Source organism: Drosophila persimilis, unplaced genomic scaffold (assembly GCF_003286085.1).
Source record: "Drosophila persimilis strain 14011-0111.01,24,50 unplaced genomic scaffold, DperRS2 tig00000000-arrow-pilon, whole genome shotgun sequence".
NCBI lineage: Eukaryota > Metazoa > Arthropoda > Insecta > Diptera > Drosophilidae > Drosophila > Drosophila persimilis.
In genome coordinates, this window is record NW_020825288.1 from 18,855,767 (window position 1) to 18,882,181 (window position 26,415).

The 26,415-nt window shown below is 38.0% G+C and overlaps 1 protein-coding gene across 3 annotated transcripts; it reads left to right on the forward strand.

Annotated features, from left to right (window-relative positions):
* The first annotated feature begins 550 nt into the window (after positions 1 to 550).
* Positions 551 to 25,592, forward strand: LOC6591683 (protein unc-13 homolog 4B). 3 transcript variants are annotated; one of them, XM_026984356.1, is made up of 16 exons: positions 553 to 750; positions 927 to 1,040; positions 4,222 to 4,477; positions 9,134 to 9,474; positions 13,754 to 13,801; positions 16,246 to 16,405; positions 17,647 to 18,467; positions 22,485 to 22,699; positions 23,144 to 23,421; positions 23,490 to 23,580; positions 23,633 to 23,706; positions 24,178 to 24,543; positions 24,601 to 24,858; positions 24,918 to 25,087; positions 25,173 to 25,351; positions 25,422 to 25,591. In XM_026984356.1, exons 2-16 carry the CDS (start codon positions 958 to 960, stop codon positions 25,511 to 25,513), a joined length of 3,432 nt encoding a protein of 1,143 aa, XP_026840157.1. In that variant the 5' UTR covers positions 553 to 750; positions 927 to 957; the 3' UTR covers positions 25,514 to 25,591. The 3 variants fall into 3 exon arrangements, with proteins under 3 accessions (XP_026840158.1, XP_026840157.1, XP_026840156.1); XM_026984355.1 differs by lacking the exon at positions 553 to 750 and having other exon boundaries at positions 877 to 1,040; XM_026984357.1 differs by lacking the exons at positions 13,754 to 13,801; positions 16,246 to 16,405; positions 17,647 to 18,467 and having other exon boundaries at positions 551 to 1,040; positions 25,422 to 25,592.
* Positions 25,593 to 26,415: the final 823 nt, after the last annotated feature.

Consider the following 26,415-nt stretch of genomic DNA (forward strand, 5'->3'; position numbering starts at 1 on the left):
AAACTAACTTGTGAAGTTCCGATATCACAGGAGTGTGGATACCAAATTTGGTTGCTCTAGCTCTTATTGTCGCTGAGATCCTTGAACTCACATTTTGCAATTGGCAAAGCCGACCATGAAACCTTGTGGATGCCACAGATGTTCGTCTTTTGTGGGGGCGGAAGTGGGCGGGTGACACAGTGACATATCACAGAAGTCCGGATATAAAATTTCGTTGGTCTAGCTCTTATAGTCTCTGAGCACTAGGCGCTGATAGGGACGGACAGACAGACAGGGCTCAATCGACTCGGCTATTGATGCTGATCAAGAATATATGTATATACTTTATGGGGTCGGAAAGGATTCCTTCTGGACGTTACACACATCCATTTTCACCACAAATCCAATATACGCCTATACTCATTTTGAGTATCGGGTATAATAATGATAGACATCCTCTGGATTGTCTGAAAGTAGTTTTAGGAAAGGAGAGTAGAGTGGATTGTGGTAGATAATAATCGAATTTTCATTAGTCGTCCAATGATGCTGTTTGGCCAAAAATAAACGGGCTGAAAACAATACCAGAAAAATATATATACATACGTAGCCGAAAAGACTCTGGTCTGGTCAAGACTATACCAAATGAAAAAATAAAAAAAATATTTAAAATTTTCTGTACATAATAATTCATTTTAATGATAATTACATAGATAAATATGTACATACATATGTCGTGGGATCCGCTGGTCTGGTATACCGGTATGTACATATGTAAGTATAAGTATATATGAACATGTTTTGATGTAGTAGTAAATTCATAGTGGAACTTGTGAATTTAAACGAAAAATAAAAGTACATACTATATGTGAGACAGCTCAGCTTTGAATCATCACAGTTTCTTCTCAGAGCTTGTTCAAGTCTAGTGCATTCTGATCTTTCATTCTTAGCTGCTGTTTTTCGTGTGACTAAAAATTAACAATGGATGAGGAACAAATGTGGAAAGGGTTTTTCCTGAAATTGCACGAGCTCAAAATGAATCCACCCACAGAACACGAATATCAGTAAGTTTAATAGACAACTATATAAAATACATATGAAAATATACATATGTATGTATGTAAACATAATAATGCACACGAATATGATGACATGTACATTATCACAAATAAATGTATTAATGAATATTTTTTGGAATCGTTCTGTTTCGATATCACGCCACACATCTACATACTTTCATACATACATATGTACTTAGAGACCATGAACTTAGAAAATAAACAGAAATAAAGAAATGTGACTCACACATATGTATGTATGTACATATGTACGTATGTGAGTACCTAACCATATCATACAAATGAATACTCTGTTGGGGAATAGAGTTTACGCTTATGGCCACATGACATTAGACTTTGGCAACTGACTAAATGCAAACTATAACCATCTCTGTTTTTGCAGTTAGTCAGTTAGTAAAGGCTTTTATATGGCAATTGCAAGAAGCATATTAATTTTAAGTGTCCTAATTGCACTATATGCTGCTAGGAATTTTAGATTAGTATTTCTAAAAAAAGAAAGAAAAGAATGAGCTGATCAAACCAAGCTGAGCTGAGCTGACGGTGCGAGACACAAATGCGAAAAGTGGCAAAGAAAATGCCCATGGATGAAGCTTTCTGGTCCCAGAATCTAATAACAAACGCAATTACACGTAAGCGTCCGAACTTTTATCGGAGGTTCCAATTGAACTGGTGGTTAATGCGAAAAGAGGGGGGTATTATGTTCGGAACACGATCAAACCATGTTTTGCTCTCACTTCTCACGAGTGATGGGAAAAACATAAAGAGAAAGAGAGAAACCACGACCGTTTATTAAGTTTTAATGTTAATTATTGCACATATTTTATCCTCTTTCCTGCTGACAACAATTTTTTTAATATAGAGAGAGAGAATAAGTTGGCGCGTGGAAGGGGTTGCATAGCAGTTGCAAATTTCATTTGTTTCTTCTGGCTATAATAATTGTCCAGATTCCTCAATCTTCTTGATATGGTCAGTCTGTATAATTGTGTGTTTTATGTTTTCCGTATCTTTAAAATTGTTCATGCCACAGATTTTTGTCCTTTGTGGGGGCGGGGCCACATTTTTTAGTACACTTGTAACAGTCTAGATTCAAAACTTGGTTGCTCGATCTCTGAGATAGACATAGACTATATCGACTGAGCTATTGATGATGATCAGAAATATACACATATGTATACTTAATGGGGTCGGAAACGGAACATCCACCACCAAACTTGTTTAGAGGAGGATATCAAATAAATGACCTTGCTTTCAAAATAATAACGCACGTATTTGTAAATAATTAAATTAGTGTTTATTGTGTATTTGTGATCGGAGCTGCACTAAAGCTAAAGCCTGTTACGCGCGGATCTCAGGCAGTAACGCAGGTCTCCTCCCGCCCAATCGACCGAAAAGCGCTGCCGCATGATGCGCGACTCGTCAAACGAACCGATCGATAAATGTTAGACTGATATACGAGAATATACTAGACCTAACTTGCTAAAAGAACTAAGCATGCATTCGAAATATAAATACTAATAGGAATTATACGGTCCTGGTGTAATATTTACTGATGGCATCATACACAAGAGCCGTATTCTAAGATCGGACGAACTAGCGAGATATGAAGTGTCTTCGTTATATAGAGGTCGTAAAATTCCTTTGACCACTTGTTTATAAACCCTAGCAGAACCATGTCCTTGTCAACAAGGGTAATAATCTCAAGAGAATCACCGCACAGGGTCTAAGGAGCGAACAAGGGGCTGTTACGATAAAATGTCATTACTTTACATTTCGAGGCATTAAGGTTAATCAAGTTTGCACAACATCATGACTGAAAGTTGAGATCGGAGATCGGATTGCAAGCGGGATTGAAGTGAAGACACAGAGCTTAACCTCAGGTGTTTCAGGTGTGGAGTTACAATCTTCTAAAACATTTTAGGAATAACGGATAATTTCGATACGCCTCTATAGTTCTTTGCATCAGACTTACTACCTTTCTTATGGAGAGGAATTATAAAAGCCAGGACTTGGTAAAATCACTGGCTTAACTAGTTGAATCTCATGAAACAGCAAGCCAAAATGCCGTAGGACTTCGGTAAACCGCATGGGTATAGTGAGTGGAAGGGGTTGGGCTAACAACACTATGGTCGGATCCGATACAAAGCACAGATCAAGCAATCGAACCAAGGAACTTTTCACATGGTTGACTTGAGACAGGAACAAAGTCAAGTCGTGACATGGGCACTAGGTTACTAGACTTATTTACCGAAGATCAAACAATTCCTGCCAAATTGAAGTCACCAAGAAGTATCTATCATATGACAAGTGCTGCTCATAAATTATAAATATAAATAATAATGCGAGCAAGCAATTAATGTAAGGAAAGCGGGAAGAAACCGTTTTTCACACAGGAATTGCAATTCTTATTGAACCTAGACTGTGAAGTGATCCGACGTGAAGTTTGAGTCCACTGCAATTAGAACCCCTCCAGCACGTCGAGACAAACGGTCCTTTCTAAAAGTTGTGGGTCCTGCCAATACTTCGGAAGTCGGAACCTCGATACTGTCCGGAAAAAGAGTGTTAAGTCAAGAGAAGAAATTGGATTTTTGAAAGGTTGGAAATAGAATGAGAAGATGAGGATGGCACATTTGTTTGATTCTGATTTGGAAGAGTTATGGGTAGCCTATGGCATCCACAATTTCGAAAATATGAGCAAGAAAACCAAAAAGGCACAATCATAGAGAATGACCGTATCTATTAGATTGCAGTTTGGCTACGTGGCTACGTAACCTCAGCCAGGCGCTTACTAATTTTATTTGTCTCTCACACGGTATCCTTCATGCAGTGGGCGCCCTCTGGTGAAAGGGAGCTAGATAGAAACACACATACTGACTGAACATTGGCCATAAATGTCGAGGAGAGGCCCTTGCCGCATCTCTCGCTCGTTTTTGATTGTTTTTTAAGGAAAAATAATTGTTTAACTTTACTTATTATAATAAGTCAAACATTAAAAAACGTCAAAGCTTTCCTTTATACGGTTTACATGTATCAGAATGAAAATTAACCGAATCATTCAATGGAGCTTTAAACTATGACAAACATTTTGAAAGGAATATAAAGGACTGAGAAATACATAAAAAAAGTGTCTTTCGTTTGCTAAACAATATTTAAAATTTCTATTTAATAGGTTACAGGATGGAGACGGTGGGTTCTTCGAAAAGTTTGGTTCGCTTTTACGACAGAAATCTCAGTTAAATGAAAACATTTTAAGAACTCCACTGTCGTCTTTAAAAGAGGATATTCAAATAGAAGAAAACGAATTAATTATAGAGAAGCCAAATCATGCGGATCCCATTGACACATTTGTGGAGGAAATTTTACCTCCTTGGGCTCCTACAAATGATATTGGTGATACAGTTTTTGACTCTGGAACTGTAATGAATGTAAGTATATACATAGTAATCTTTCAATATCTTTTAATTCCCGTTAGACTTTAAAATTAATAATGTTCCATTAAAAATTTAATAATGAAATGCTGTGGTTACTTAAATACTCTTGAAAATGTATGAGAAGTATCACCAAAATCATCAACCGTACTGTTTACACATGTGATGTCAACACCATAAGTGATCTCTCTTTTATATAAAAAGTCGTCGGATATTTTATTCAAAACATATGTGTCAAAAATTAAATGTCTGACCATCGAGGGTATTTTTATTTGTTACTTAAGCAAATGAGACGGGGGTTGGCTACGCTACTTCCTTCTACGCGGTTACTCATTCTCTCTCTCTCTCTCCTTTTCACACACTCATCCTAGTTCAGTGCGCGCACCTTGTAGAAAGGATGCAAGAAAAAAACAAAGCTGGTTTTGGTGGACTTGGACTTTAAAAACTTACCATGGAAGCCACTCTGATTGAACCCACCTACAAATTAGAAATTTTGTATCAAGTAATTGATTGCTAGGTGTATGCTGGTCGCTCCTAGGGCGCGCCTACATACTCATTCGACATACTCTCCGCTGTGAAGTGCTTTTCCAATTTACCTTTGGTGTGGTGGTTGCTCGACATCAGTCGTTCTAAATCTTTACTGATATGCAGATTCAGCAGCTTTTCCAGTGTTTTGAGTAAAATATCGGCCTCTAACCCTTGGTGCTAAGTTTTCCTGCCTTGTGATGGAATACAAATCCGAGAGGTCTGCCATTGGTTTAAGAACCTTCGCTTTTCGGATATATTGGATCAGCTTCCTATCTACCTCATCCAGCTTGGCCCCTCCAACAAAGTTATGAGTTCTGCATCAGTCATCTGAGGGTCAGATCTTCGTTACAAGTCAGGTTTTTTAAACCGTTCGGCCAAACACCACAATCGAAGGTAGGTGTTTGAACAAGGAGCGCTATTATTATTTATTCAAGGGCTGTAATAATTCCTAGCAGACGAATTTAAACCTATGTAAGAATTAGCTGTGCAAAAGAAAAGTCGATGTTCAAGTTCAAGCTTCGGAAGGGACTTTTTCTTCAGTGTTGCTACTTTAGACTTAGAAGATAACAATTTCACTGCGACCTGTCCAAGCAAGCAGCAGCCCTTAATAGGTTTTAGGTCACGTCAAGAACTTCTATCTTAAGTTATTTTTTATAGTGCTCATCCTATGTGCGCTCTCATACACGCACACACATATGCAACGTTCTTACTTCTTATAATCCATTTCGACCCTTCAGTTGGTCAGTCGGCCAGTCCTCTTCGTCGAAGGCACATAACACCTAAAAGACAGTCGGCCAGTTCTTTTCAAGGCAGTCGGTCAGTCCTCTTCAAGGCAGTCGGTAATACCTAAAGCTAACTTCACGGCCACGGCTTCTAACAAAACACACAAACAACAATAGCAATAAACGCCAAATTGTAACCCTAACAACGGAGCAATTCTTAATTTGTAAATGTGGAGTCAGAGTTGCCGAAAAAGCTCGGCAGCTTGCAACAGAAGACGTATACACGAAACGATGCGTCGCAAAATCCGTCTATTTGACAGTGAGTTCAGCGATTCCCAACAATTGCTTTATGCGTTGCTTAGATTCTGGGGGTCGGCTCGGCTCAGATGCCACTACTCCTTACCATAGAGACAATGACTAGAGATGACATCCAGACTCCAAAATTTACAAGAAAATAATTGCTCCGTTTTTAAGGTTACAATTCGACGCGCGATAACAGAAACAAAGACGTGACTTAAGAGCTATTAAGAAATTAATAATATATAATATATATAATATATAAATAATATATAAGAAATTGAAATATAATGTTAAGTGTACACAACCTAGTGAATGTCGTATTGAATATCTCTTCTTGGAAATGTCCAGCCAAATGAATAAGATCATGTTATTAGGCTGTATTTATCGACCCAATCGTACAATCGATTATGAGCCACCTTTAAATATTATCTCGGACATCTCGGTGTCACTATTGACCCTAGAAAGACTCTACTATATGACCAGGTATCAGTACCATCATTTTGGGCGGAAACCCTAAAAGGTCAAGTTTATGTGCTAGAAGGCAATGGTTTACAGAGTCGAATGCATTACTGAAGTCGGTGTAAATAACATCCGTCTGTAAGTTACCTTGAAAGCCTTTAATAATGAAAGAGGTAAACTCTAACAAGTTCGGCTGCTGCTCCGAACATACTCCCCCCCATTGAAAGATCAGGCCTTTAACAGAATCCTTAATGGGAAAGATGCACGAGTGGTTCCAGATGGTTCCAGCCCCATTCGCTTCAGCGATGACCTTGAGGTCATTTGGGTCTGGTTCGGTTAATTTTATTTTTTAAAGAGTTTCCTCATACATGCTCTAATGTATGCTGATGATATTAAAATCTGTCTTCCCTACATTAATTGATACTTGCTCTAGAATATATATATTGTTACGTTTTTACTACGTGTATTTTCATATTGAGGAATATGGAAAGAGAGTTAATTTTATAATTACTGTAGACCTTAAATTAAATACATATGTATTTATGTATGTACATATGTTGTTCCAAACAACTTTGAGCCAAGACTGAGTATTCTCAGTCAATACTATTGACTCAATACGGCATAGCAACCCAATCCTCGGTCTACTTGATCTGCCTATGCGTAACAATATAAACTTCTCAGGGCCAGCGATGATTCTTCCTTCCATGAATTGCAAACATATATTTAAAATCAATATACACACAGAGTATACAAATATGATTACCAGGTATATTACCAGGTATTTATATCTGTTGCTTTCGGTGTTCTGGGAGTTTAGTCAACGTAAACCAACAAAGACGTATCCGAAGAAGTGGAATAATAATAATAAACAAAGATGTGTATCATTGCTCTATAATTATACATAAATATGTATGTATACAAGAAGATTCATATGTACATGCAACTAGTATAAAAAGAATTGAAATGAACATGTGTGTACGTAAAAAACATATGTTTAAATTATAATGTATGTACATACATCATATCTACGTATGTATTATTCTTTTTGCTTTGTAAACACAAAATGGAACCTGTTCCCTTACCTTCCAAACTGAACCATTTTTCCACTTTCGATTCAAAATTGTTTTCACATTGACACATATGTATGCATATGTTATCTATATGTACATCCAAACATTTGTAATCGTATTGAGGGTATACTTTGAATACCCAGTACTTGTAGAATTTAAAGGTATTTTGTGTTTATACAAATGTATGTTAAAGCAAGATGGATGTGTTTTTGATCATCTTCAAGGAACCATACATATGTGTTGTATGTTATGTGTTATATGTATGTAGCTCCTTAACAACAATGTTATGTTTACACTTTTCCGTACATTAATCCAGGAAGATCCATATATACCAGTTGCATAGGTTTCTATAAGAAAGATCTTTTCTAACTTTTGTTACCAGTACATCAAAATATGTAAAGATTGTGATACCAATCCACCAAAAGTTGATGGGATCTTGTTATTTGAACCGCTAAAAATCCGGCATTTTCATCACTTTGGACATTTCTTTTCCGATTAGATAATTTACTTAGGGTATTTGTTTAGATTTTATATATTGTACGCACAAAGTACAATTACTGGGTGTCTTACATTCGAAATGTCTATTAAAGCAATCTCATTGGTTTTTCTTCTCATGGTCAACGTCAAGATATTTCGGATCTGGCAAATACTTTTGAGACCGTTGGACGCTATTGTACTTGGGTACGCAATCTTTTTTTATATATTGCATGTAGACTGAAAGAAGGTGGTGATTTAAATTTTTTAAAGTATTTTTCATCGCGTTCAAGAATACGTATTTTCCAATGTGTATACATAAATTCCACCAGAAGTTAAAAAATGAGTTCTTTATCGTTTCCACGTGATTACAAAGAGAAAAAACATATGAGAAAGATTGCTTCAACGCAATCATTAAAATATCCACATGAAAAACGAATGTGCATTTTGAATAGAAATGGCAGCATATCAAGTCAGCACTTGCGTGGCGTACACAAGCATTTACTTGATTCTCATGCGAAGGCTGTTTGCCACTCAATGACTGTAAGTATAAATGCAGGTGTGTATAGTGTAGTTATTTATTTAGTTACTTATCTTTTAGCCTTTTGGATAGAAGCAAATCAAAATTATTTTCCAACAAGAACTATAATATTTAAAACAAAAATTCAAACCGAACTATTACAGTTAATTTATACCAAATACATCAGAGTAAACAAAAAAGTCCAAAAGTATATACATATATTTTAGGATATATATAATATTAGGATCCGACGTATTCTTGATCATCATTAATAGCCGAGTCAATGTACCGATGTATGTCTGTCCATCCGTCCGCACAAAACGCACAAAACACACTCTGCGTTGTGAATAAATCATTGAGGATGTATAACTAGCTGATTGCTGAATTTAGATCAGATCGAATTATTTTTATAATAACAAATAAATTTCCTCCAGGTGGCTCCTGTGGTATCACACTGAATCATGTTTAATCAAGTAAAAAATTACGAAATTCTGTGGTATCCACAATTTTGAAAATACGATATGTTTGTAAAGGTATAAAGCTTAATATATTCTTTGTTTATGAACCAATTTTCTTGCAGGTTGAAGATTTGTATGAAGAAATTTTATTTGAAATTTACAATAATATTGGATGCGAAAATAACGAAGGACGCATAGAAAGTCTTGTTGGATTTGCACAAGATGCATTCAAAATACCGAACTCGACGCATTTGGAAATTTCTGAAGTTGCCGTGCGGAAAGAACCGCCAAATGTTAGACTTAATATCGAGATTATAAAGGCCGAGAATTTACTATCGAAGGATTCAAACGGCTTATCTGATCCGTTTGTGACATTGTACTTGGAATCAAGGAACTCTCATCGTTACAACTCATCTGTTAAGCCCGCTACACTAAATCCAATATGGGAGGAGCATTTTTCATTGTAAGCTTATACATTTTTACCCTTTCACAATATGCTTAAATTGCTCCGATTTTTGTAATGCACAGAAGCAAACATTAATAAGTAAACTAGCTATAATTCCCATAATATAGTGGCCATCTTTTTGAGCATGACACTTCCACCTTTTGCCACAATTTTCAACCCGAACATATGTTGGTGAAAAAAGATAAATCTAATAAGAGTATATTTCCAACTCCAGCAATCTAGAGTTCCTTTGCTTGTCACATGTATTTTTTTTTTTTGTATTTTGCATCTTACAGAATTCTCTGTTACACTTCTCGCTGGTTGTCAAAGAATAAATCTCGGAGAAATAGAAGCAGTTGGTAGAAATATTCTTTATTTTGCAGCCGAATAGGCAGGTAAATTAAAATTTGAGGGAAGCAAGATTAAGTAGACTTTTGTAGTCATGCCGGATTATACTACGGAACCTAAATAAAACGGAAATAAAGCCCTCCTAGATTATAGAAAATGACTCTTTGTCTCCCTTTCTCAAACCAAAATACGAATCGTCGAAATGTAACAATATAAAAAACATATTTTTTTCATTTCTTTTCCGCACTAATCGTTTTATCAATAAAATAGGCCCATGATATGCATTTTTCATAGTGAATCCAACCGGAGTAAAGCCTTCCAAGACTGTGTCAGTTGAAGATATATTATAAGAAGGTAGCCAAGGTGCAAGAGGTGAGAGCTAGGTGCAAACAAAACGGCTGCATAGGCTGCTGCAATAGTTCTTGCAATAATTGTTTATTTGTTAAGAATACAAGTATTGATATGGGGGAAAATTTGGTATACTTGGCTTTATTCGTTTGTCTGTTATGGGTGGCGAAAGTCAGTGATTATGAGTATGTACTCACTTTTGCACTTTTTATAAAAATTAAAGTAAATCATAATCATAATTTTCACAAATTATATTTATACATATATAAATATTTATACATATAGACAATGTTTAACGGTCTTCTTTGTGTATTTTGGACTTAATTGTTTGTTGGGAGGACCTCATACATATAGTTTACCATCACTTCTAAAGACTTTTCGATCCAAACAATCATATTTAAAAAATTGGGACCTTTGTGACCATGCACTGTGGCAAATTGAAGGCGCTTTTTAACATTCATGATGGACAGCAATGGGCTTAGGTCCCCTGGTGAAGATTCAAGGTATTATGTACGCCGAAATGTGAAGAGACATTCTGAGAAACAATTTATCTGGGGAATATGCCGATAATTTTTCACTTGCCAGGATATTTTAAGAGGACAACGACCCGATACATTGCTGCAGGATAGTCAAGTCGTGGCTTAACCAAGAGGGAATCAATGTTTTGCAATGGACACCGCAGAGTCCCGACCTCACCCGTATAGAGAATTCTAAACCAAGTCGTTGCCAAAAAAAAATATTAGCAATTAAAAGGATTTCAGGAGGTCATGCCCGTCTGATATCTCCACCTCTCCACCATCCTGGCACTTGAGGAGCTGCTTCCTGCATTGCTGCGTCAAGTTATGGTACTCCAGCGTTGTGGGTCGAAAATCGTCAATTTTTGAAAAGCGGCAAAAGCTGCACGCTTATTCTCCGAACTATTAATGCTTCCTGACACTATCCAACCAAGTTTTGTCTCTTGTAGAATTGCCAGCTGCGCCGAAAGCCGTATCTGTGTGACGCACAATAGTCGAAGAATAAGCCAGCAGATCGACTCGTTGGGGCTTGAAGTATTCAGGGTCAGCTAGCTCCACACTTTCCGGAATTGGCCAATTCTTTGCATCCGGGTAAAACTTGGGCTGCATTTCCTTAATTAAGGCAGTGATAATTGCCGAGAGGGAACCGCGATAGCGTTCGTCTTGGGATTGCAGAACGATGTCTACAGCCTTGCTGGACGGTAGGATTGACTCTCCAATACCGGCGATTTAAACGTGAGACGAATGAGTATTTAACTGCAGCTGATTGGCGAGTCTCCATGTTAAAAAGTTAACCAGAGAAGCTGAATCTAAAATGGCACGACATTGGATAAATGCTCATAACGATCTGTTCCATGGACGAGTGCAGTAGGTAGCAACAGGTTCTAGCTAGGCTGAGACTTCTGAATTGAGGGGGGACGGCTAGAACATCCGCTTGCTAGAAGCACAGTAGCGGCGTCTTGCTGGATCGATTCCTCGGTCGGTGAAGATGAAGATGAAGCACCAGTTCCCGATGGGATGTGGAGTAGCGTGTGATGTTTGGCCTGGCAATGCCTGCGAAATCCTGACCTGCACCTCTGCAATTCATGACCTTTGTTAAGGCAGTTCAAACACAAGCGGCTCTTCCTTGCTTCTTTGTAACGTTCAAACGCAGAGAGCTTTAGGAATGCCTGAAATCTAGATATGTAATGCTCGGAGGAATTGCAATGGTTACATGTGGGGTTAGGATGGTCGTTACTGGAGGTGATAAGGGCGATAGGTTTGTTTTCTTCCACCTGTTGAACTGTTGCCAGGGCTGATCCCAAATTCTCCAGCATCCGACATCTCGCTTCGGCTGGTTCTCCTCCCATTTCTCCTTGGTCTTGTGGTCCAATTTCGTGCCTATGATGTAGATCAGTAACCCATCCGAAATCCCCTGAGGGGTTGCCAAGGTCTGAAGAGCACGCAAGTGCGCATTAATCTTGTCGATGAGCGCGCGCAAGCCGATAGCCTTGCCCTTCAGTACCCCTTGCAGCCCGAAAATAGCCTTGACGTGTGCCCGAAATGCAAAAGTTTATTGTCAAATCGCAACTTCAATAATCTCAACGCCTCATCGTAATTTTCCTCAGAAAGCTCCAGGGAACGAATCGTATCTAGCGCAGCACCGTCCAGACATCCACGAAGGTATTGAAATATTTCAATGATTTGGATACGGTAGAATTCGAGTAGAATTCTGGCCAATCCATGTAGCTTCCACCAAATCGAGGAAGCTGCAACTCGGGCATTCGAGAACGGCCTCTAATATCATATGCGAACAAAGACGAATTCTCCTCGAGAGTATGGCGAGCCGTTGAATGAGTGGCATTAACCATGCGAGCAGCCATCAAGTCCCGCTTTTGACCGTTTTTCGTAAATTAGACAATATTTTATAATTAAAATGTTTTTATTAAAATTTGTTTTTTTTTTTTCAAATTATATTAGATACAATTGCATGGCGAACTTGACCATTACACGTTCTTTATTGATAAAAAAATAATAAATATATTTTATACAGGCAAATTTGCACCGGAATAAAGTTCAACTTTGACACAATATTGTGAAGCTTTTAGCGTTTAGGAAGCTGAAATGGCCTAAGCCCCCACTGTGCGAAGCCTGAAAGAGGACACATGGAGTTCCGTCGTCAGCAGTTAAAAGACTTAATGAATCTGTTTAATTTTGCATCAAAAATTGTTCCCCGATATCAGAAGTTTAATCAGTTTTGAGTTTTATTAGTGCGGCAATGCCGGAAATTCCTAGAGCTCGCAAGAACCCTGCAGGAGCTACAGTGGACATTGTGCTCGGTAAAAAACAATTAAAAGGCATATATACTATATGGTCCAAGGCGTTAAACTTTAACTTATTGTTAATAAACGATGTTAAGTCTCGGAACTATATAGAAACATTTAATCCCATAATAGAAGCCTGCTATAATGGGTGCATGTCATAGCGCCCAATGACAAACTAATTAGAAGATCATTGTGCCGAAAACATGTAGAATGAGATAAAAACGAGATAACACAATAAACTTTTTATGCCCGATATTCAAAATGAGTATTGGGGTATATTAGATTTGTGGTAAAAGTAGATGTGTGATCAGCATCAATAGCCGAGTCCGTCCGTCCGTCTGTCAGTCTGTCCTTGGATCGTATCATTATTATAGCAAGAATGAATAAAACAATTTCATTTTTTCTCGCCCTGACTCAAAACGCAAAACATTAGCGCCTAGATCTCAGAGACTATAAGAGCTAGAGCAACCAAATTTTGTATCCCCATTCCTATGATATCGAAGCTGCACAAGTGTATTTAAAAACTTCGTTTAATGTAGCCATACTGACTATGTATTATGTATAAATGTAGAGTTGCGGTCGCCGCAGCAACTCACAACGTTCCCCCTCATTTAACGGTACTTTTATTGATTCTTGATGCACTTTGCCAGTTCTTCGAAATTACGGCTTTATGACACTCATTCTTTGTCATAGAGCCTGCGGGCGCTAAGACACTTTGGGAGTGGTCGCCCTTGGGCTTTATGACTTGTACCCTGTTTTAATAGTATATTTTTGTATTTACAGGCCAATAACTGAAAACCCGCGTGAAGAAGTTTTAATTGTCGAAGTTTGGTACGTATAAATATCCTTTTATATACTGAGAGGCTAAACATATAAAACATTGTAAGCTGGCATTCAAAGAGACTATGTGCACTTATATCACTATGACACATCATATTTAGCTGTGTAGCCACTGCTACAAGAATATTTCAAAATTTCGCCCCGCCCACTTCCGCCCCCACAAAGGACGAAAATCTGTGGCATCCACAATTTTAAAGATACGAGAAAACTAAGCAGTCTTTGTCGGGTCGTTTAATATTAGCGGCGTCTGCCGGAGGAGAGCCATACTGACTTAGTATCGGGTATAAATGTAGAGTTGCGGTATCCCCAGCAACTCACAACGTTCCCCCTCGTTCTAAATGATTTTCACGATACCAGAAATAATTTGTTTTCGACGTTTCCTAATTGTTTGGGCTGCCAAGCTTTTTTGGCTACTCTTTATTTCAATTGGAATAAAACGATTAGCGTTGAACGTTATAATGTTTTTTTATACTGGTGGCTTAGCTGAAGTCCCAGAAATACACATAAGTATTATTACGAAATACACATGACACTGTTATGTGACCTTTATACCCATTTAAATAAAACACCTCACGATACGGCACTATAGCTGGGTCAACGAAAACCGACACTGAAGCAAATTCTGCGGACAGTACACTGGTGCAATTGCTGACCCTCACAAATCCATAGTAGTGCCACATTAACACATATATTCACACACATATTCCATTTACCCCGTTCTTATAGACATAACACTTTTGTACCTTTTGTAACCTTTAACACTGTTGGCAAGGTTTCTCTTTCCTTCCGCGTTTCCTTCTTGTATAGTGCTAGACTGGTTTTATAGTCTGCCCAGTGAGTATCCTCATTAGCTTTTATGGCTCGAGAGTCCTACAAGTCCTACGATGGATGTCTAGTTTTTTGACCACCAGGGGGGTTTCTTTTTCCCCCTTTGTCTGTTAGAAGGGCATGCTGCCTTGAAGGCTTTATTGCATGCCTCCGTGAACCTGTTTACAAGACGAAGATCCGAAAAGGCATGGTCTTTTAGGACTTTCCAACTCTTGATTATTTCTAACAATTTGTTTGGAGCGCTTTGCTACCGGTCCCGGTGTCTCTTGCGAGCGCTGTCTTTTAGCTTGGAGAGCCACCTTTTTCTGTTCTAAGGTGAACTCCAGGAGCACAGCTGAAGCCCATTCCACCTTCTTCAGCCAGTCGGCTGATGGGCTGGCTTTGCTGCTGGCGTGTTGCCGACGGAGTATGTGCCCTGCACTCCTCTTTTCGGCATAGGTGTAGCGTTTGGCTTGGGCGCTTGTCGACGGCAAGTCAACCCCCTCCGCTTTACCAGAAGGTCAGGGAGCCGCAGTATTGCTTAGCTTCCTTTCCAAGGTGTCAGCTTCGGGAGTTACCTTGCCACCCACTCCAGATTCGGGATGGGATCCCCTCGGGTTCGCACAGGCACCTTCCACCTTGCTGGTATTCCCTGCTGTAGAGCTGGTATGGCCAGGCCTTTGGGCCGCTGCCTTTCCATGCTTGGGATTGCTCCCAGTTGGCGTTTGGGGAGTGCCACACTCATATGTTTTTTTTTGTGGTTTTTTTGTGTTTTTTTTGGGTTTTTTTTGTGTTTGTTGCTGTTTTTTCCATAATCATACCACGAGATGCAGAGAAGGGGAACGCTCAGCCCGGGCAGAGATCCACGTTGCCCGGGTAAGCCATCATTAGAACAGGGGGCTGCCAGGTCCCTGAGCCCTCCGTTAGCGACTGCGCTAGTTTTTATGCCGGACCCCCGGCCAGCCTGACTCTCGGCACGGGTCGAGTAACACACTTAGTCCGGCCCGGTGTGAGATGGGTGTGGGGGTTGGGATGTGGGTAGGTATCGTTTAGGGATGGGAGTATGTAAGCTACTTATTGAGGCGGCCCCACAAGCGCATCGTCAGTGTTGCTACCTAGCTAACACCAGCTGGCTGTCCGGGACTGCTTATTTCGGTACTCTCCCGTGGGGGAAGCCCTCTTATTCGCAGCTGACCTACCGAGGTAGGCCGTTTGCTTCCGCAACCCGCAACCCGTTCGGTGGTCTCAGTTAGGCCCCTTTGAGCCACCACACGAGCTCATCAGTCACAGGTGGACGTTACACACATCCACTTTTACCACAAATCTAATACACCCCAATACTCATTTTGAGTACCGGGTATAAAAAAACCTATCCCGGTTGGGGAGCTTTAATTGAAACAGAGCCCTATAGAAAAATGAACTCGGTTCCCCTGGATGAATATTTTGTGTTCTTAAATCTTTTGACTTCGTATTTGCCAATGTACACAAATTGATGCTTGCATTTTCAGTGTTCAGTCTTCAATTTTAAAATTAATTTTCAAATCTATACAGCCCGATGTACTATTATTATTAATCAATTACGGCCATATACAAATTATATTTTTACATACGATATATTTTTTTATTAGGGATTTTGATGCAGCAGAAACGATTAAGGAAAAAGTTAACAAATTATTGGATGTGAAAGGTGTAAAGGGGCTTAGTAAATTAATGAAAGAAATAGCTGTCACCGCGTCTTCTGGCAAACATGATAATGAATTAATAGGAAGAGCAGCAATTACACTAAAGGTATGTATGAGTATGGACGTCTCTCAAAAATGTTAATAACAAAGAGTAAAAAAAAAAAATCTTGGCATCAAACCCACAATTTCTTAATAGATCATAGTTTTTTTAACTTTTATTTTTATTAAACAAAATGAGTATACGGGTATATTTAATTATTTATTTTCATGCTTTATCCTAGCGCTACAAGTTTCCACTTATGTTTATTGCGCTAATCACATTACGAATCTGTGCAGAGAGTTATTTACTTAAATCTAATAAATGTCGTTTAACATTTTTAGATACTTATAATTGTTTTTACAAAATTGTTTATTACTTTTTAAATTTTAATTATTTATTCTACTATTTTTATTTATATTTATTTGTTCTATAATTTTTTTTCTTTCTTTTTAATGAATTTTTTAGTTTAATTTTATTGATTTCCTAAGTGTTTTTTAACTTTAAAGTAAAATTGAGTTGCGCTCCTAATGGTTTTGATGTTATGGGGAAGTTTGTTCCCTCAAACCTCAAACCTTGTTCAATTGAGTGATTTTATTCACTTTGTTCAATTGTGTGCATAAATGCATAAATGAATATATCGGCTGGTGTCCTATTCGTTGTATTGTTTAGTTTTGTGATTATAAGTATAAACGATTAATTCGAACTTTGTGAATTTATCTTCTGGATTATCCTCACTAGATAATTTTTCATTTATTGTTTTGTGAAATCTTTCAACGTCAGATATTCCATTTTTGCTGGAAGTGATCTCGAGAGTCCTACATCATTCCGCTTCACAAGAAAGGTTCAAGATAGGTTCTTGACTTCCTGGTCACCCGGCAACTGCAAAATCTTTGTTGTAGTTTAATGTCTCCGTCGCAACACGGTTTTTTCAGACTTAGTTCAACATCGACTAACCTTCTTGAGTTTTCTAACTTAATCCACCGTGGTTTTCAGTTCTTACGGACTTTAGCAAGGCATTCCATTCACAAGCTCTCTTTATAAGGGTTCCCAACGAATCTTCTAGATTGGATTTTGTCCTATCTCTAACCCTACTCAACGCGTTTTGTTTTCTAATTTGTTGTGAAATATTGTAATGTTACTTCACTGTTACAAACGTGTTATTAACTAAAATTAACTAACTGAAAAACAGAATTTGTTATTAAACAAGAATAGGTCTATAGCAATATTATTTTAATAGAATTTTAATCCACCATTACTAGAATCAAAACACGAAATTTTTGTTTTACTCACTGCTTTTAATTTATTAGTCTATTCCAGTTTCTGGACTGACCGTTTGGTATAACCTAGAAAAAGGAAATAAGGCTCGAAGCCGAGGATCCATTTTAGTAAACCTCACCCTAAGCGCCGAAAAGAACAAGAGCGTGGCCGTACAGGAGCATAAAAATTTACTAAAGCTATTACTGATGTATGAGCTAGAATCCTCGCAAGTGGCATTTTATTGGTGGAGTGGGAAATTTAGCGAAAATGCTGAAATTATCCGATCCCAACATGCTGTTCAAAGTGGATTAACTCCGATTGATTGCGCCATCAGTCAATGGCATGCATATAGTATCATACATGAAACTCATAAGCTTAATTTTTCACTATTTAATTCTATACTCGACGTATTGACTCCAGTAATTAGCTGTATGCAGAAGGATTCGGAAGATCTTGCTACATATTGGGATGGAGTAAGGCGTATACTACCCTCTTGTTTTGCAGTGCTACGAAAGATACGATATAAAAACGTCAGTGATCTGAACATAACAAGAGCTGTAAGCGAGGTGCTAGATATTTTGGGAAAAGTTAAACTTTTTGAAGTTCCGGTGACTATAGATATTTTTCCAACGTCTGTATACGGTTGGATTCATAGAAATGATGGAAAAAATATATGCAATGTTGATTCGGCCATAATCGATGCTATCAATACCGGTACAAAAGAATGGCTGGAACATATTGTAGAGGGTAGCAAATACTCAAAAGATAATGAAACTGATGAAGAAAAATTGCAATATATAATTAAACTTATTCAAATGATCCGGTCGGACCTTCAGCGCGCAATGGAATATTTCGATAAACTGTTTTACCAGTAAGTATTTAAAAACAAATAATATAATATAATAGATACTAATTAAAGCGACGAGCACACGATGAATAATGTTTAATAATTTATGTAATAATTTATAATGTGGCTGTTAAGGTGTGTCTTCATTCTTGTAAGAACATAGCAGTCGGGCTTTTGAAATGCTCGTAAAAATGGTTTTGCGCTCAAAACCCACATGAGTAAATGCCATAGAGAGCATGCTTGCATGTGGAAGTGTCGGCACAGCATGCCTTTTTAATACTGGACGTGGCCTATCGATGCTCGATCTGGCTCCAGTTGTCGTACGGATAAAAATCATTACAACGAAAAGAAATCTTTTCACAAATATATATTTTTCAAACTAGCAGCCCGGCCACGTTTCGCTGTGGCTGCACCACAATGTGATCGCAATACAAATGTTATTATACAGTACATGGTGAAGGTACAATATTTTTTTGTTTAGTCGAGTTTAATTTTAAAATAATTTGTTATAGTTACGTCTTTAATTTTTGATCCTTGAACTCGCCTTTAACAGCCTGCTCAGGCAACACCTATTTATAAAGATACTTTGAAACAAATTAAGGATTATTGAGTTAGCGTTAAAACTGAAAGACTAATCAATTAAACAGTACCTCTAGTACCAGGCAACTACATAGGTCCGCACCGGTGCCGCACTAGCTACCATTCTCATCTCCCTGGTTTCAGATCGTATTTCAGCGGAGAATTTAACACATGCATGTCCTAGGTCGGAACCACCCCCCTCGATTAATGTTTAATGTTTGGAGGTCAACTATGGAGAGTTAAACTGTGTAAAAATAGGAATGTACAAATCATAAAAATGATCTGCTATTGGAAAGTTCGGTAACACAATACAAGGCAAAAGAAAGTTAACTTAAATTATCCATTAAAAAAGATTTTACTTTGGAAGCGCAAGTAGCAAAGGAAAAAATATGGAAAAATGTATTGTAGTCGCGGAAAAGGCTACGGAAAGATTCATGGTTAGAGTAGTTCCATGGACAAAGGGGCAAACGCAGAGAAAATTAATGCCTAGTCGGGCGGGAAGTAGGCTTTATTTGAAGTAGGGGATATATGAGAATTAAAACATTAGTTAGGTAGGAAGATAATGCCTAAGTCACAAAATTTGTACAGGCGTTCCAAGGAAATGTTGTTAATTGTGAAGTCAAAAAGGCAAGGGTTGTTGCGATGGAAGGTCATGACGTTACATTTGAAAATGTTAAGAGGAAGAGCGTTAATAAAACGCCAATGGTTTGGAGCGTCGAGATCCGAATAAAGAAATAACGTGGGACACCGGATCGATATAGGAAAAACATGACATTATCAGCATACATTAGGACTCTTGAATTAGTTAAAACTTGGGGGAAATCGTTGATAAAGACGTTAAATAACATCGGCCTGAGATGGCTACCTTACGGCACACCCGAAGAGACAAAAAACTGGTTTAGAAAGAGAAGATTGGAAGTAGACACGCTGAGAACGATTGGAAAGGTACGCATTAGTCCAAAGAAGAAGTTTAGTCGGAAATCCTAACAGAGATAGTTTGTGGATTAACTGAATCGAAAGCTTTACTAAAATCAGTATAAGCTACGTTAGTTTGACATTGCTTTGCAAATCCGGCAGTTACATATCAGGAAAATTCCAGGAGGTTAGACGAAACTGAGCGACGTTTTAGAAATCCGTGCTGTGATTCTGATAACATGGAAATAAAATAAAATAAAAATTTTTTCGAAGAGTTTAGGAATGGCAGATAAATTGGAGATAAAACGGTAGTTTGAGACGTCTGATTTAGACCCCTTTTTATGAATTTTTTTAAGAAGGTGGGAAAATCACCAAGCTCGAGAAAGTTTTTTTAAGAGAGGCACGCAAAGAGAATCCGCACAAAGTTTAGGCACGGCACTGGGAACCAAATCTGGACCAGTGGAGAAAGAAAATTTACACGATTTTAAATTAATTAAAAGGCCATCATAATCAATAAAGAGGGGATGGATACAACTTGATGGATAGGATATAAGTGTGCGGCAGGATAGTCGTTAGGTGAAGCGGGAATAGATGGCATGTTATTAGAAGGAGTAGATTGACAAACTTAAAAAAATGAAGCAAATAGGTTAGAAATATGTTCAATCTGTTCGTTCGTTCTCCTTCGTATATCAGACGCTTTTTTGTTTTGCGCCCGCATATTTTCCCTTTTTTTCATAAACAACCGGTGTTTTCATAAATAGACTTTAATTAACTTCCTAACCAGCCTACAATCTGGAAATCTATTCTATTCCGCGAGTGCATGCCTTTTGATTTGTGTTTAAACATTATTTATTTAACTTCTAATTTTTCGGCGTCGGCTGGTCGTGTTTGTGTTGTTGCCGTGAGTACGCATTACATTGCATTAAAGCTCTCGTCTCTCGTCTTGTAGCTTTTGTTGTTTTATCACTCTCTTGCTATCACCTCAACTTCAATAACTGTTCTTTCTCTCTCACTCTCTTAACTTTCTGTTCAGTAGCTCTCTCTCTCTCATTAGCTTCTGCTGCAACTGTTCTCCTCTCCTCCTATTAGCGTTTGTCTGGCACACTAGTTTGATAGCCATTTGTTTTGAAACATTATTTGATTTTAATTTTGTATAAATTTTGTATTATGGAGTTTTCATACCACGTGCCAAAAAATCCTGTCGGTAAGAGATCACCCATGATTAGCCGAGTATCCCCTGCTGGCTCTGCGATAGCGTAGTGCACGCAAAATGCGCTGGGTTTACGAGCCTCGTGGGGGTTGCCATATCAAAACGTAATGTCTTGCACTACAGATGTAAGGCATGCCGTGTGGTTGAGACTGACATGGTCATATTTATGAGGCAGACGCGGAAGGGCTTTAAGGAGCTGACCGTTGGCTTTAAAAAGCAGTACGATCGGCTCCTAGTCATGGAGTCTCAATTTGGCAGTCTGCAACTGCTGAATGAGTCTCTGAGGCGTAAAAGGGTCACTCCGCGGGATCTGCAAGTGCCAGTCGTCACTCAGCAGAAAAACTGACTCCGACCACTCCAAGTGTACAGCAGTTGATCTCGTTTGCCACTCCAAGGCCAACGACAGCTGCTGCCGAGGCAGATTCGGTAGCCGAATTCAGCGCTTCGGAGAACGTGCAGCCAAGTACGTCTGCAGCGTCCGTGTCCATGGTGTCTGCAAGCTCGATAGCTGTCCCGTCTATTCCGATCCCATCAGTGATCAGAAGGTCCGGACCTCCGGATATTGCCACCACAGGTACTAGGCCTGTGGTGCCTAAACCACTGGTGGGAGTCCCACAAAAAGGACAAGTTTTTGTTTCACTGCTGTCCCCTGACCTCACATCTAATGATGTAATTGCTTATGCCAGGGAGATAGCCTAGTTTAATTTGACACCATTTGCCCCGCCAAATTTTGAGTTTAAAGTTAAATATTTTAGAGTTAAATATCACGATTAACTTACCATTTTGGTGCATATTGCAAGGCGTGGCATCGGTAAAAACTAACTGAGTGGGCAGTGTATTGTAACTCTTTATCTGGTTTTTTTATTTGTCGACTTCGAAAACGGAGCGAAGGCGGCTTCCTGCGTAGCCAGGTGTAGAACTAGTACATTGTAGTCGGCGAAGACCTGGTCCGCACTCGCTTCCCTCGTAACTAGTTGCGTAGTAAACGGTAAACGGCGCGGAACTAGTTCGAGAGGGGTCAATTGGTTATACAGGGACGTGCGAAAAACGGCAAAAATAGCTTTTAGGCCAGGTTCTCATAGTCTCATTAACTTTTTTATAGTAAGGTATTTTTTAATATTTTGTTAGCAGCATTAGCTTCTACCAAAACAAGATACTGATAATGAAAATAGTCTAATGAATGAAAAAGTTACGACACTTACAGCCTTGATCCGAAATGTAGTTATTTACTTTGGATACAAGGAATTAAAAAAAGCTGGGAGGCCAATTGTAAAAATAAATGTATAACCTACGTGTCGATAGTGCATTTAACTATTTTGTCACTTTATTTTTTTCAGCAAAATTCAATTAAACTATTCAGCTATCCTTTATTTGTTATATGACTCAAAACTGAATGAAATCTGTGAACCTATTGTCAAAGACGTGTGCAATAATATTAAAAGATTGGATGTGCCAGACGATCAATTCGAATATTTGCCAAAAATCGATAATTTGAATATGGGAACTACATTATTTGAACTTTATTTGGTGCTCAAGCGATACGTCCAACTGGGTAAAACTTTAATTTAAATCTTCATTTGTATACCCTTGCAGAGCGAATTACTTCGACCATCTGGTCTTATCAAAGTAAAGAAGTAAGCATTTGTGACCAAACATTATTTATAAAGAGCCCACTCCGTTTGTCTGTTTTTGTGCAAACCAGTCGTCAGCTTTAAAACTATCAATGAAACATGAAACACTTTTTTTAATACCGCTTTCGATTTTGCAATTATCTTGAAAAAGTTAAGTGGTGTTAGAAGTTTTTTAATTTTTTTACATCCCGTTTAACATAATAAAAATTCCCATAAAATACTTGCTTTTATAGCTTATACAATTAGCAAGAGTATGAAGAAACAATCTGCAAGGTTATAAAAAACTTCGGAGTCGAAGCTAGTCTGCCGTGGTTTTTTTGATATACAAAATATGTATTATGCAATTTTTTATTTATATTTTGTAGGAAAATCACTGTGTACCGATGAATTGAAAATGAGTGGATTCTATCAATGGTTTGAGACAGGTGTGACACACTGGCTTGACATTTCAATAATAAAGGCGCTCAATCGTATTCAGAAAGCAATCGATCTGGACCAACTGAAGGCGGTCGACGAAACCGTAAAATACAGCTCTTCTGCCGTGGATACTCTTTCAATTTTTTATCAAATTAAAATATTTTGGCAACAATTGGATTGGCCGGAAGTTGAGGGCTGCTATACATTTATAGCTAAAATTGTAAATGTAAGAACTCAACCACAAGTAAGAAAAAAAATATTCTTAACGGATTATTATCTACTATTTCAAAATAGGATCTATGTCGATGCTGCATTTTTTATGCTCAAAGAATGTCACAAAGAGTCGAAAAGCTAACTAAACTCGGGGATAATAACAAGATATTCAGTAAGCAATTTAACATTAAAAATTGTCATTTATTACATTTTTGACCCTCTAGTTTTATCAGAAGAGTGGTGTCTAGCAATTAACAATATGGATTACATCCGTCAGAGCTTACCATCATTTATAAAGGTAAGGCTTTTTCTACTATTGTTTTACCACATTTGCGGGGTTTTGACCTGCTCTTGAAAAAAACCTTACCTTAAAACCGAGACCTTAACTAAAGCATAGGCGTAAGTTTTTTGATCTTTTGGTTGTCACTTAGCGTTCGGAGTTTTAAATAGAGCCAGTCACCATACTTGAGTAGAATAGGTTTGACTATCGCAAGGTAGCATTAGGTGGCATTCAACTATTCTATAACTATACAACCCATTTATGGTTGTATGGCTTGAAACGTTAAAATTGTGTTAATTTTAGTATTTTCTATATACATATATATAGAAGAGAGCGTATTAAGAGAATTAGCAATAATGAGAGATGTGCTGTTTGTTTTTGTACAAGCAAAATAACAATACAATTTTATGCGGTTATGTATAAATTAAACAAAATCTGGCTTTCAAGTAACCAAAATGTAATTGATTTGTCTGTATTCACGTCATTCAGGAACTTGGCATCGACAATGTGATACAAAAATTGGGAGAATATCGCACAAATTTGGAGGCGGACAGATGCTCATCTACTATTAATGCTGTTATTGAAAATGCATTAGACACCGAACGCAATCAAATTGTGGAACTCATTGAAATTGTTTCCCATAAAATGGCACCCCCAATGAAACTCTATTTGGCTGAAGGTGCGGAAGTCCTTCATAAGGACTCAAATTCTATGGACCAGCTAATGATGTATTTAGAAAGTTCATTGGACACTCTTTACAACACACTTAATGAAGTAAACTTCGGAAGAATACTGGAGAGCATTTGGTCAGAGCTATCAATAATACTGTATGACTTAATTCAATCAAATCTTGATGTATGTATTCTTTCGGATAAGTATCTGTTAATACTTACAAACTTTTATGTTTTATAGAAACGGCGGCCACCAGCATATTTCAAAAATTTAAAGGACACCCTTCAGACAATGATATATTGTTTTAAAATGGGTAACGTTGCAACGGACGTAAACATTTTGTCTACAATTCAAAAGAGACTTGACGCGTATGCTCTTGAAACAGCAGATCTTATTCATCAATATTATATTGAGCGATTGGAATATCAAAAAAATCAGCCATTATCACCCTTCGGACAACTTACTATAAGGGCTGAGTTTACAGATTCATCTTTATTAGTAAGTAAAATATTATCACAACATTAAAAAATAATAATTTTTTTTTTTTCATTTTTAAGCTCACTATATTAAATGCGCGCAACTTGCTTCCAATGGATTCAAATGGCTTCGTCGATTCATTTACTAAAGCTTGTTTTATGCCAACGAGTCGATTCAATGGTATATCACCAGTAAAGACTACTGTTCACCATAAAAGTTGTTTTCCATTGTACGATCAGGAATTTTGTATGTAAGTACAAATGCGTATGTGTATATTTTGTCATTAATTTATATTATTATTTTTATTTTGGTATTGATTTGTTATTTTTCTTTAGAAATTTGAATGAACAGCAGAGGACAGCAGAAGATAGTTTGATTTTGTTCAGTGTAAAAGATAAGGATCTATTTGGCATGTCAAGTCAATACATAGGAGAATGCTATGCTTCATTCACAGATCTCATGGAATCTGAGGGAAAACAAATTATTATGAATTTGTCTCGACCAGAGTATACAGGTGACTAGTTTTATTCGAAAACATGTACAAATACATAGTATGTTAATAGAACAAAAAAATTTTTTTTTAGATTCCGAAACGCTGCGTGCTTTGGAATTTAGACAAGGCGATAAACAGGCTAAGGATTTTATAAAAAAATTAAAAAACAAATCCTATTCCTAAGGTGCAACAAATTATGAGTTAAATTACTCTTTACATATAAAAATAAAATCTAGCACCAAAAAAAATTTTTTATTAGCACTAACGTGCAAGGCAAGTCAACAAGGATGGAGTGTGCCGATTCGCTGACTGCCTCAAGAACATTCACGGGGGGCCGTTACTCAGCTGTGTCCTTATTTACGCTATCCTCCATGCTCAGTTTCCAATCGAGCTTTCTGTCGACGATTAGGCCAAGATACTTGGCATTGTTGCTAAAGGCTAGCGCTTCCCCACAGAGTTTTGAGGGAGTCGGTGTCGGAACTTTTTACTTCTTAGTGAAAAGCACAAGCTCCGTTTGAGACGGGTTGACTACCAAACCTAATTTTTCTGCCCATCTCGAAATTTTCGTGAAAGTACTTGTCACACAACGTCTGCGGAAATTTTCCGGAGAATGCTATGGCAACATCGTCCGCATACGCCACCACGCGGCAGCCACCTCCTCTATCTCCCGCAGCAGTTTGTTCACTGCCACGTCCCATAGGAGGGGCGAGAGGACTCCGCCCGGCTGTGTGCCTCTGTTGACAAATCTGGTGGACGTTGACGTCCCCAGTGATGCCTCAACCGTCCTGCATTGTAGCATCTGATCGATTAGGCTCACCATCCGGGATTCACCCCCGGTCCGTCAGTGCGTCATTATTATTTATTATTGTGCGTCAGTGTCCATTCATTTAGATAGTAGATACAAATGTTATACTAAGCTATGTCTTAATTAATATAGCTTTTAAAAAATTATCCCTGCAATCCAAATTGCGCCAAATGGAACATGGTTGTTGTTCCTGTAACCGGAATAACATCCTTGATCAGATGAAGTCCCTATCAAGGACAAGGATCAAGGATATTTTCTCTCGATATATAAATCTTGTTTT